We start from the raw sequence: 12808 nt of genomic DNA on the forward strand, positions 1-12808 counted from the left end.
CTCTTTTAACCCGCCCTCACCCTCTCACTCCCTCTCTTACAACCCTCCACACTACATACAATTCCACCCACACAATCCCCCCTACAATAATTACCCCACCATCACCACAATACACACACACAATAATAATAATACACCTCCCTAACACAATTCTGTCCATCCCCTCTGGTGCAGCTCCAATCCGCGTGTGGGCCTGGGTCCCCAATTGCTTATATACCTCCCCAAACCCACCTTTATACAACACGTGGAATGACACCTATGCACAAAAAGGAGCACACCGTAGATACCTTTGTTATAGGCTAATTTAAATCATTTGAATATAAAAATTAGCATATAGTGCCCGCGACCGGCGATGGGACAGGTGACGTCACCCGTCGCCACTAGCTAAAGTTATATTTTGCTTTGCGGCGGCGTCGCGGGCTTCCGGGCATTTGATTTGTTCAGGGGCTGTCACATGAGACGACAGCCCTTGAAAAATCAAATATTCCCAGCTTCCAAAGTCCGCTCCGTCGCATTGCTGCCGTCGCGCTTACTATAAGTGCACGCGGCGGCAATGTATTTGTTTTTGGGCGACGCCACCCGTTGCGGGCACTCTACGCACGGCCTTACAATGCATGCTATTAGAGAGGGTTGGGGTTCCCTACAATGCATCTGATCTCAGAGCGCTATTAGAGAGGGTTGGGGTTTCTTACAATGCATCTGTACATAGTGCCCGCGACGGGCGACGCGACGCCGCCCAAAAACAAATACATTGCCGCCGCCGCCGCCGCGTGCGCTTATAGTAAGCGCGACGGCGGCAATGCGATGGGGCGACGTCGCTTCGCGGACTTTGGAAGCCGGGAATATTTGATTTTTTAAGGGCTGTCGCCTCATGTGACAGCCCTGAACAAATCAAATGCCCGGAAGCCCGCGACGCCGCCGCAAAGCGAAATGTAACTTTCGCTAGCAGCGACGGGTGACGTCACCCGTCCCGTCGCATCGCCGGTCGCGGGCACTATACGCGTGGCCTTACAATGCATCTGATCTCAGATGCGCTATTAGAGAGGGTTCGGGTACCTTTCAATGCATCTGATCTCAGACGTGCTATTAGAGAAGTATATGGCAAAATGGGTGCTCCAAAGCTGGTGGAACTTCAGACATAAATGTCCATAATAATTAATCAGGATCAACTGACAGAATGAATAATGGAGTGGGTACAACGATAAGATGTGAAATGTGAATCACCAAACACACAGTATCCTGAAGGTAACAAACAGGGATGCCAATAAGCACCCTAGTCTGACCTCATTGGAGACATAATAGTGCTAGTAAAGGTACTCATCCATGAAAATCATAAATTCAATGAAGAAATAAATCTTACCCACTCCGTCTGTCCTAAAGGATTCTGCATGGTCCATCCAAATGGCGTGCAATCTGTGAGAGATAGTCCATCAACAGTAGAAGAGAGAAAAAACGGTGCACTGCCAGGGAGTCAGGTGGTGGAAAAAATAAAATTCTATTTATTCAGCAACTAAGTAACATCACCCCAGAGGGTGAGACAAAAGCTCCTACGTGTATGAATACTCCTTGGTAAATGACCCCTACGGTCCGAAACGCGTAGGAGCTTTTGTCTCACCCTCTGGGGTGATGTTACTGAGTTGCTGAATAAATAGAATTTTATTTTTTCCACCACCTGACTCCCTGGCAGTGCACTGTTTTTTCTCTCTTCTACTGTTGCTGTTCTATTACAGAGGGTTGGGGTCCTTAAAATGCATCTGATTTCAGACGTGCTCTTAGAGAGGTGTGGGGTTCCTTTCAATGCATCTGATCTCAGACACCCTATTAGAGATTTTTGGGGGGTTTTAACCAAAAAAAGGCTGGACACAACTGTTTAATAAATAAATAATAACTAGAAGCAAGAGGGGAAATCAGTTTAATGGCGTGGTTAGTGGAGTAGATTTTCTGTATATGGATGTCTCATTGATTCTCACACCCAACCGAAAAGATCTAAGCATGGAAATCAATTTTTAGAAATACTACAGCTTTCTATCTGGTTCCTAGCCCATAAAATCACATACTACATCAATGACAAACAGAAAAACTGTCCTTTTAACCCCAATACTGTAATTCATTGCAGGCTTCTCCAGATGTGAAGGACTAAACATAATGATTTGCACAAACACAAATGTCAATGTCATGTGAGATCATGTTAAATTCTACTCTGTATTTGAGATCCCCCCCCCCATTAATTTAAACAATCCTAACATCTGCAACTACCACTGAAGATAAAAGTGTCACTCTGTACAGTACAATCAATGAATATTTGCTATTCCTACAATGTAATATTCTTACAATGAACAATATTCTGCCACACGAGCAGTAGTTTTGTGGTAGGTCAAGGTCTTATAAATGAGTGCCATAATAGTAACCAATTCATGCATGATTGTGATGTTAACCGGTCAGAGTGTTCTGTACTGATACAACGTCAAGATGCTGTGGCACCTCACTAAACCCTTTCAGTGCTGAAGGGCCATGGCACCTCCATGGCCACGGACCATCCCGGTACTTCTGCATCACTTGGCCGCTCTGCGGATCCATCGTGATTTTTTCTCTGTCCCGGCCAACACCCCCTCTCTTCTTCTGAAGCACAGGTTACGAACAGCCCCTAAAAAACAAGCAGACGGCAAAGACTTAGGTACAGTGTACGTTATAACAGCCCCTGGCGTCGCATTTTTCTTGATAATATGATAATAATATGCATGTTCTTGTGTAGCGCTGCTAGTTGTACTTAGCGCTTTACAGAGACATTTTGCAGGCACAGGTCCCTGCCCTGTGAAGCTTACAATCTATGTTTTTGGTGCCTGAGGCACAGGGAGATAAAGTGACTTGCCCAAGGTCGTCAGGAGCCGACACCAGGGATTGAACCAGGTTCCGCTGCTTCAAATTCAGTGTCTTTACTCACTGAGCCACTCCTTCTCCCTTGATGTACACCAGGGGTTAAAGGGGTAAGCAATCCTAGGACCCAAGTGAAGTAATTCCAGTGACATGTTTAAGGAATCTCATCTGGGTAATTGATACCTTTTTAACCCAATTCTGACACATATGTATTTTCTATTTATTTTTTAAAGTTAGGCTTGGGGGGACTTTAATTTCCTCCGGCTGCTTCCATTTGTGTGATCAGCAAGAGCTTGTACAGCCAAAGACCTCCCCCCTCCTCTTTATTGGCTCTCTGTGTGGGGTAAGGGTAAAGAAAACAATTGTATGACAAACATTTCACCTTTCAGAGGCCCCAAGAAATTCAACTGGTCGAGTATGTGAGATTGCACCTTTAAGGTTTTAGCTAGGCACAGTCCAGTTTTTTGCATAACCTTTTCTTGCGGCACCTTCTTCAAACACAAAGGGGACTATATATCAAGGTAAAAGTGGTACAGTTCTGGGGCAAACAATTGTGTCAGATGTACGAAATAAAAAATACCATTGCTTTCAGTTAGATTTTTTCCTTTCATATATTTATGGTACCAATTTTGTTGCCCTAGAATTGCACTACTTGTGTCTAAGGCCCCGGACATGTTTGGCGCTTGCTTGCGGAAGCGTGCTGACGCGCGCTCCCGCTCAGCACTGAGCCCCTACAGCCGCAATTAGAGCGGCTTTAGTAGGGGCTCACCTGCGCTTCCGCGCGTTTGCTGAAGCGCAGGTCTTAGGGGAATTTTAAATTCCCCCGCTTGCCGGCGAGACAGGCCGGTCACGTGAGCGGTTCGCCCAATGAGGGCGAACCAGCTCCGTGACGTCACTGGCCCGCCCCCGGCCAGTGACGCGCACGCCCCCGGCCCACCCCCTGACGGCTGCTGACAGCGCGTGCGGTAAGCAACCGCAAGGCCAGAGAAAGCACCCGCTTTCCCTGCGCCTCAGCACGTCAGCAGGGACCATGGACTCGGCCTAACAAGGGCCATCGAGTCTACCGGCTGGGAAACGGGAGATAAAAGTGATGCAGAAAATAGCACATGATTTAGCAAAGTAAAAACATTTGCGCTCATGTACCGAGCTTAAATTCTTGTGAAAATGGACTGTGCTTGGTCAACAGATAAAAATGGCATGTACTAAAAACATAATATTTCTGTGCGTCACAAAATCAAATAAAACTGCGTCATTGTTGTCTGCCAAGTTCAACTTGGCGTAAGCCCTAAAAATATAGTAATGTTAGCACAAAATGAAGATGCTATGTATCAACTCAAAAAAGTACTTGATGCAGCACGGATGTTACATTACTGTATGTAGGTTCAAAAAATATTATTTTCACTGTATGTGTGTTATACATAGTATTACACTAATAATATATATTTACTAATATTAGTTCTTAATTAAAAAAGAAACATGCACTCGCAACTGTTTTTATTTAAATTGTTTCAATCAGGCATTTAACATGAGCAATGGATCAAAAATAATTTCCCTCCCCCCCACACAATCCCCCCCACAAAATACATATCAAACAAGCCAACCCCCCAAATACAAAAAAAACCTTCCCACCCCCCAAATATATAAAAAAAACATCTCCACCACTCAAATATATACAACCCCCCAGCCCCAAATATATACAAATCCCCTCCACCCCCAAATATATATTTTAAAAGAAAACCCCATCCGAGAAAAATACATAAAAAAAACCTACCCCCCTAATACATTAAAAAAACACCCCCAAAACACAATTTAAAAAAAACCACATACCCCAGTACATTTTTTTTTAAAAACCATGCCCAAAATACTTTAAAAAATCCCCCACTCCCAAATATATGTAAAAAAACCTCACCCCAAGTATATTAAAAAAAAAAAACAACACCCCAAATACATTAAAAAAAGACACACCCCAAATACATTTCAAAAATCCCTCAAACCCCAAATACATGAAACAAACACTGCCCAAATACATTAAAAAAACACCCCAAATACATAAAAAAAACACCCCCAAATAAGGAAAAAACCCACCCCAAATACATTTAAAAAAATAAATTAAAAAAAAACCCAAATACATATAAAATAAACACCCCCCAAATCCAAATACATATAAAATACAGACTTACCTGGGGGGTGGTCTCAGGCCTGTAGTTAGGATTGACACACCTATGGAAGTACCAGCACTCTCTGTCTAGACAGAGAGTGCTGGTACTTCCAAAGGTGTGTTGATACTTGAGAGGGGAATAAGGGTCCCCTTTTGTTCTGTGCACCCTGCAACCTCTCACATTTATCTTAGTCAGAGTGCTGTCTATAGCCCCGCTTGCTGCTGCAGTTAGGATTGCCACCACTCCGAGTTTGACCCGGACACTACGGGTTTGGCCGCGTATCTCCGGGCTACTGGTTCACCTCGTAAATCTCCGGATTGCGTCTGGTGGCTTCTCCCGGCATCCTCCAGCATCTCCCCCTACAAATCAAGTCAAGATGTCTGCGCGGCATTAAATGGTACAGCTTTGCCATAACAACGGGACGCTCGCGTCGCACAGCCATGTTGACGGCATTTGGAGGGGAGGATGCCGTTGAAGGGAGAATGCAGGGAGGATAAAGGGAGACAATGCCACAGCCGAAGGAAAAATAAATATATAAGAAAAAGATAAATCTAAAAAATGTCATCTCCGGGTTAGCCTTCAGTTGAAGGTGGCAACCCTGCCTGTAGTCATGCCTGGCTGCGGGGGGCCCTGCTGCTTGTCCTGTAGTCGCCACCGTGCCCGACTCTCCCCCAGCTGCGGGCCTCCCTCACTGACTGTCCCACTCCAAGCTTCTGACACTGGCACACGCCAGGTCTCCCTCTCTTACCAGTGCACACCGGAAGAGAGGCCTGGTGTGCACCAGCATCAGAAGCTTGGCATGGACAATCAGTGAGGGAGGCCCGCAGCTTGGATGAGCCGGGCTCGGCAGCAACGAGAGGACCGGCAGCTGGGCTCCCCGCAGCCACAGGGCCCGGGACACCTGTCCCGGCTCTCCCCATCTGTCAGCGGCCCTGCATCTCTTTGCGTCCATGTGTTATACACCTTGCTCTACTTTCTGACCCATGTACATCAGATTTCAATTTGGGGAATGTCAAAAGGGGTGGTTACACGACACACAGATTAAAATAGTGTGTAACAATTTCTGGGCCGCTGTCACTTTTTCTTGCTTCAATTTGCTTTAAACAATCTGCCAAGTTTAAGGTGCTGTAACTTCTGTCTTCTAACAATATGTACCAGATGTAAAAAAAATAAATGGTTTTCTACATTTGATGCATCTGTGCTCCAAAAAATTATGCAATTTTCTAAATGTGTTCCAAAATGAGATTGTAATTAGATAGGCTCTTACTGGGCTTCTATTCATCTTTGATACTGTTATTAAGTTGTGCTATAGAGCAGTGGTGCTAAACTCCAGTCCTCAAGCTCCCGCAACAGGTCAGGTTTTGAGTATATCCCTGCTTCACAGAGGCTTCGACTGAGCCACAGATTTAGCCACCTGGGCTGAAGTTTGGATATCCTAAAAACCTGACAGTTGGGGAGTCTTGAGAATTGGAATTGAGCACTCCTGCTATAGATGATGCCGACTTATTTCTATCCATCAAATGAGGGTCAATTATTGGTAAATCTAAAAAGTTAAAATGACAATAGGGTTATGTTGCTCATAGTCTCATGATTCTCAAGTTGACGTCTCATCTTTATTAATCTTCATTCATTTTTTTTTATTTTTTAGCATTCTCTGGATTCTCAGCAAACACAAAGTATGACCCATACCAAATTAAGGCTGAAATTGCAAGTCGTCGGGACAGGGTAAGTTAAAACTCTCATACAGTATAAATATTTATAGACCTATTGTTGCTTGTGGCATTGTCCCCCAGACAATATCCAATATCCAGTATAAATCACAGAATATAACAAAGTTCCCATCAGATTTACTGAGCGTGTTGGCGCATTATATCCCAGTGTATCCAAATATATCACACCTGAGAGAACAATGAACTCACAACATCTGTCTCTGGTATTATTTCCTTGCATTAAAATGCTTTTGCATCATTTTTACATCAGTGATGCATGTTACAGTTTTGTACTTACTGTATATAATGTAGTACATAAATAACTATACAGCTTTTATTTTTGTATGTGCAGATATATAATGTATGTAAATACTGTATGTTGTAGATGCAATGGCCCAGATACATTAAGGTCAGTTAAATCAGGGGAAATAACGTTAGGTTACCTGAATTAGTAAAGGATGTTATTTTTCCTGAGTTTAACGCACATCTACAAAGGTAAATCTATGCAAAAACAACGGTCGTTGTTGAAATCATTAGCATAGGCGTAATGTCAGGTTAAATTAGCACTGCCCTGCGTTAGCTTCAAATAGAGCCCGTCTTACCTATTGGTGGTGTTAGTTCCAGCCAGAGCCTAACATATGGGTTTTGGAGGACAGGAGAGAGAGAGAGAGAGAGCGAGGAGAAGAGGGAGAGAGAGACTTGACAGGTGTAGTATGACTTACTGTCCTCAGCGCCATGGACGAACAAGCAAAATTCTGCGGTGCTGGAGACAGTGTCTGCCGCTACGGAGGGGTCCATGCTTCTCAATGGGACCACCCGCAGTGGTAATCATTCAGTGCTGCGAACACCTGCTCGCGTCAACCCGAGTATCCGTGGCACCGAAGCCGCTAAGTCTTGCTACAGCTGTCGGTAAATCCCTGTGCTAAAATGAACAGCGTTTAATGCATGTGTTAAGGGGAAGGCCACTTTTGTATATCATTAGCACTAATGGCAGGACAGATGTACCCATGCGTTATTTCAAGGAATAGCACTGGGTTAACATTAGTTTATTCTCTTTAGTGACTAGGTAACCTGATGGTAATTTAGGCTAGCGCTGGGTGAAATAGCCTAACGGAGCAAAGAGAACAATGAATTCACACCTGTAGCTAGTATTATCTCCTTGCACTCAAAATGTTTTGGATGTGTCCTAGGTCAGCCTAAGTTTATTTTGGCATCTGGCCCTACAGGGGTAATTCTTTACTTCAACAGAGATTTTTATCCGTAAACAGCCTGAATTGCCGCATCAGACTACATAGAATAAGGAAAACAAATACACAAATGCTGTGCTCCTGCCAAATTTGCTTGTAATTTATTTAGATTCTACATTTTGATCAGTAAATAAAAATAAAAATTTTTATAAGTCTAAGTCTAATAACAAAGGACTAATCTAGTTGCATGTTTTGATCAAAAAATTATTCAAGCCTGCTACCCCCCGTCAAGATAAACTCAATTTCTGCAGGTACTTACACTAAATGTATAATATTTCTTATTGTTTTGTGTACTGAACTTAGTGAACTATGTGAAAGTGCCTGAAGGGTTAAATGAATGAAGCCTTATGCTTTCTGTGATTCAGTGCAATTAAAAACTGGCAAAACCAGAAACAATGTTCCCTTAGCATTATGTAGGAAAATTGTGAGTGCACAAATTCCTTAGTGAAAAGTAGTAACATTCACACACACCCCTTATTTATGTCAGTCATAGACACTCACCGCCTCTTTAGTGGAGAGTGGACTTCAGACTGCAGAGATGATTTATACCTATTTGCTAATTGGAGAATTGCCACAGAACCTGCAAGGATGGGCAAAACACCTGCAAAAAACTATTTAACATACAGAATTACTGTAGGTGAGCTGGCACCTACCCTTATAACGAAATGTATCAGTATCACTATATAGAGCTCAACCCCCTTATAACGCTGTGCTTGGGGTGCAAAGAATCACATCGCGCTATAAGCGGATCGCGTTAGAAATAATGTACAATTGTATGCATTGTACAATACTGTATTTAAGATACCAATAATCGTGTTGTAAAGTATTCATAAGTTCGAAAATTGGGAGCCACGCTTGCATCGCGTTATAAGAGGATTCACGTTGTAACGGATCGCGTTATAACGGGCTTGAGCTGTACTTCAATACCTTTATGGAGTATGCAGCTAGGGATAGAATTGGCTTAACATTTATGGAAAACAAATACAGAAATCCTGCGTTGTGTATTTGTATTTGTTTTTCATAAATGTAAGGACAATTCTTTTCCTAGCTGCATAGTCCATAAAGTTTATTTCATATAGTGCTTTTCTCCCAATGGTACTCACAATTACAGTATAGTGCACAGTACGCAGCATATAGGAATTATTACAGACACAGTGCCTGGCTAGGTGAGCTAACAATCTATGATTTTGGTGCCTGAGGCACAAGGATTTAAAGTGACTTGCCCAAGTTGCCGATACCAAGAATTAAACCAGGTTCCCCTATTTCAAACTCCGTGTCATTGTTTACAGATTCAGGGTCTTTACTCACAGAGCCGCTACTTCTCTAGATTTTTAGAATTTCTCATTTAATCTTTGCATTGTTCACATTTTGCCTTTCCTATACATTAATCAGTGTTTACTATCTAAATATAACCCCAAGGTTTACAAAAAGAAATGGACAAAAATATATATAAATAAAATAAATGACATACGCCTGTCTTTTGATAGTGTTTCTTATGCTGTGTAGACCCCTTCCCTCTGTATATTCAAGGACATTTTTATCTAGAGACACACAGAGCATTGTAAACTCATAACTACAGATGCAGCGGCCGTTATTCGAACATTTCTCGTGCTGTATACCTCAGAATACCCATGTCATGGTGCGTGATTTCTTACAACCTTACCACTTTAAGACGCGAGTGCAGAAAGTGGCATTTTAGTGCTCTGGTTTTTAAACACCTGAAATTAACACAGTAGCACAGTACTGTACTTACAATTCATTCATTTCTGCCACGGATACGTGAAGAATTGCACCCAAAGAAACAGAATCCATGAAATTCAAACAAATCAACTGTGATAAACACAGGCGCACACGAAAACGGCTCCGTGAAATGTTCGAATAACGGCCGCTGCATCTGTATACAGTACGCAAAAACATCCCAATGTAATGGTATCACATTGATAAAACCACCCCAATATAATGGTATCCAATTAATTAAAACCCAATTTAAAAGTATCAAATTATTCGCCGCACCCTCAACCTGACTTTGGTGCATAATATGACTCTTTCAGCATGTCCATTGTCTAATGTATTCAGAGATACAGAATATTACTCTCTTCCTGATGTGGTATATACTGTACCTAGTGTATTTTTTAATGTACTGGCCTTGGCATAAACCACCTTTTTCAGCGATTAGCAATGTGGAGAAATGGCACTATTGAAAGATAAGAATTGTTTGGAGGACAACCACACTACAATGACCACAGTTTGCAAACCACTGACCTGAGATATGTTTAAAAGCATTTTAAATGTAGTCCCAAAAGCCTAACTCCAAACAGCAGAAAAACAGATGCCACATAATATATCATTCTGTTTTTATAAGGAGCTATATAGCACTGCTGTGAAGCGCTATGTACATTAATGGCGCTATATAAATAAAAGAGAGGAATGCTGCACACCTCAAAAAAGAAAAATGATACAATTACCGGTGCTCCACTGTTAGAACGAAAGCCTGCAGTCAGTCCTGGGTACATAGAAGAAGGAACAGAGGGCACAACGGATTTTGCAAATTCAAACTCGAAACGTTGTGTTGGCACAATAAATGAGTTTGAATTTGCAAAATCCGTTGTGCCCTCTGTTCCTTCTGCTACTGTATATAAATAAAGACATACATACATACATACAGTACTGTACATACTATGCTTTTCTTCTAATAAAGGAAAGACTGCTGCTGTGATTAAACCACATCCAAATGACACGGACAAATTTCTATTAAAACTCATAGTCAAACAATAAAATATACCAATAAAACCACCAAATTGCACAATGAAATATGTGATCAAGATGGGACATTATCTAAATCTCTATATTGTTCCAGTTTAAATATTCTACATGAAAATAAGCAAAATGTTATGAAGTTAAGTACATTTATCTTACATATCTTTAATAAAAACAAATATCACCCAATATATGTTTGTTTATTATTATTAATGGTTCGCAGTTTGAGATATATGGAGACATGAAACATTTGTTATTTGAAAATATCTGAAAGCCAAACAGAATTGTTCTATGACAGTACTGTACATTTGCTAATGTGGTGTATATTTGTGTCAATTTATTTTTTAATTATTTTCAGCTTTCTAGATTAAAACGAGAGCTGACACAGATGAAGCAAGAATTGCAATACAAAGAAAAGGGAGTGGAGACGTTACAAGAGTAAGTTCATTGTTACAGTGGGAGTTTTGCATAGCAATGACAGCAAAGAGCTTTCTAACCCAGCTTTTACTTACAGAAAATGGTCATCAGCAAGGGAGAGACTGCTAACATTGACACTTTGTGTGCTATATATATGTAGCCCTTTTTCTGACACCTTCCTAAGGGACTACTGGTACTGTACTCAACCTGCGGCTCCAGAAGATCTGAGCCTCCGCTAGCTGGGAGCCTGGGGTAATACTTATACATTTACATAGCGCAGCGCCTCCACTTACCCAGGATCCCCGTGATGTGAGATTCCCCTGGGCAAGAAATACAACAACACACATACACTGTATAGATAATAACTAATACTTTACTAACGTGCATAGAGAACATAACACAACATAACCTGCACAGAATGACGGGTGTCCCTCTCTGGAGGAAACACTAGCTACTGCGACGTCTCGCAGGACACTTCCCCAACACCAGGTGATCCCACCCAGTGTCCAAAGAATCCCCAACCAATGTCCCGCACTCTTGCAGAGATCGTGGGTGACTGCGCAGTCACTATTAAGCTAAGGGCCCGGTGGTGCACGTATGATTGTATGATACCTGCCAAGCACTCCGGTGCTCGGGTCAGCAACTCTTCACAAAGGATCAGTCGGGCGATGCCTCCTTCTGATCCTCCAACCGAACCCCTTGCACGTGGACCGTCAGGGCGGTCCCACTCTGGAGTAGTCTCTGCGGACCCCAACGTGGGTCCGAACCGCTTCCCAGGAACAGCAGCAGCCGCTGTGTCCCTATCTATCTAAGTGGCACTAACGTGACAGGAACCCTAACCTAGGGCCTGTCCCTGTAGTACAGCAACCTGCAGTGGCTTGGGGAACTCCTATGGGCCTGCAGGGGTTATGACCTGTCCCACTCCCCTCGCTCGTCCCAGTCCTAACTGTAACTAGCACTAGCCTCGCAGCAACAACCTGCAGCAACAACATGCAGCCCAAACACACCGCACACGCTGCACACACTCTCACACCTAAGGGCAGCCTCCCTATCTCGGGCCGACCCTTATCAATTACCCACTGCCCTAACAGGGATTGGGGCCTGCCTGGGACTTGGGGATCCTCACCTGGTGCAGGAGCCACTCGCACCCTGCACCCTTCCTTCCCCTTCCTGCTCCCAGCTCCAACTGCCGTTGCTCTGAGCCCGCGAAAAGTATCAATCTCCTGGGCTGAGAATCCTTGGCCCTCATTGGCCACTATGAGACACCTGGTGTCTCCCTCGCTATGCCTCCTGGGAGTTGTAGTTCCCAGGAGGCTGCTATAGCATTGGGGCCGCGTGCGCACTTGCCCTGCGCATGCGCGAACGCCTAATGGCCGCCGCAACCGTCCCTGGGCTGTCCCTGCACTCGCGCGAGACTCTAAGGGCTGCCTTAACTTTCTGCCCCTATCTGCGCATGCGCGATCCCGCGCACGCTCGCGCAACACTTCATGGCGGCCCCCGCTAGCCGGGAACGCCACCGGAGCTCCAGGGATGCAGAGCGTTCCCTGCACTGGCCCCCCACCCTCGCGAAGTGCCGGCGGGTCCGTCGCTACCTCCGGCTGCACCCGCGACCACTCGGCACTCGCGGAGGGGGGTCAGCAAGTGA

At 43.7% G+C, this 12808-nt stretch overlaps 1 protein-coding gene across 4 annotated transcripts in view; it reads left to right on the forward strand.

Moving 5' to 3' along the window:
• Positions 1-12808, forward strand: part of WWC3 (WWC family member 3) — a 253016-nt gene that overhangs the window by 142881 nt on the left and 97327 nt on the right. For all 4 annotated transcript variants that reach the window (XM_075589397.1, XM_075589399.1, XM_075589400.1 and 1 more), the window contains exons 4-5: positions 6682-6758; positions 11105-11184. In XM_075589397.1, coding sequence (XP_075445512.1) covers positions 6682-6758; positions 11105-11184 — 157 coding nt within the window. The remainder of the gene's footprint in view (positions 1-6681; positions 6759-11104; positions 11185-12808) is intronic.

Source organism: Ascaphus truei, chromosome 3 (assembly GCF_040206685.1).
Source record: "Ascaphus truei isolate aAscTru1 chromosome 3, aAscTru1.hap1, whole genome shotgun sequence".
Taxonomy (NCBI): Eukaryota; Metazoa; Chordata; class Amphibia; order Anura; family Ascaphidae; genus Ascaphus; species Ascaphus truei.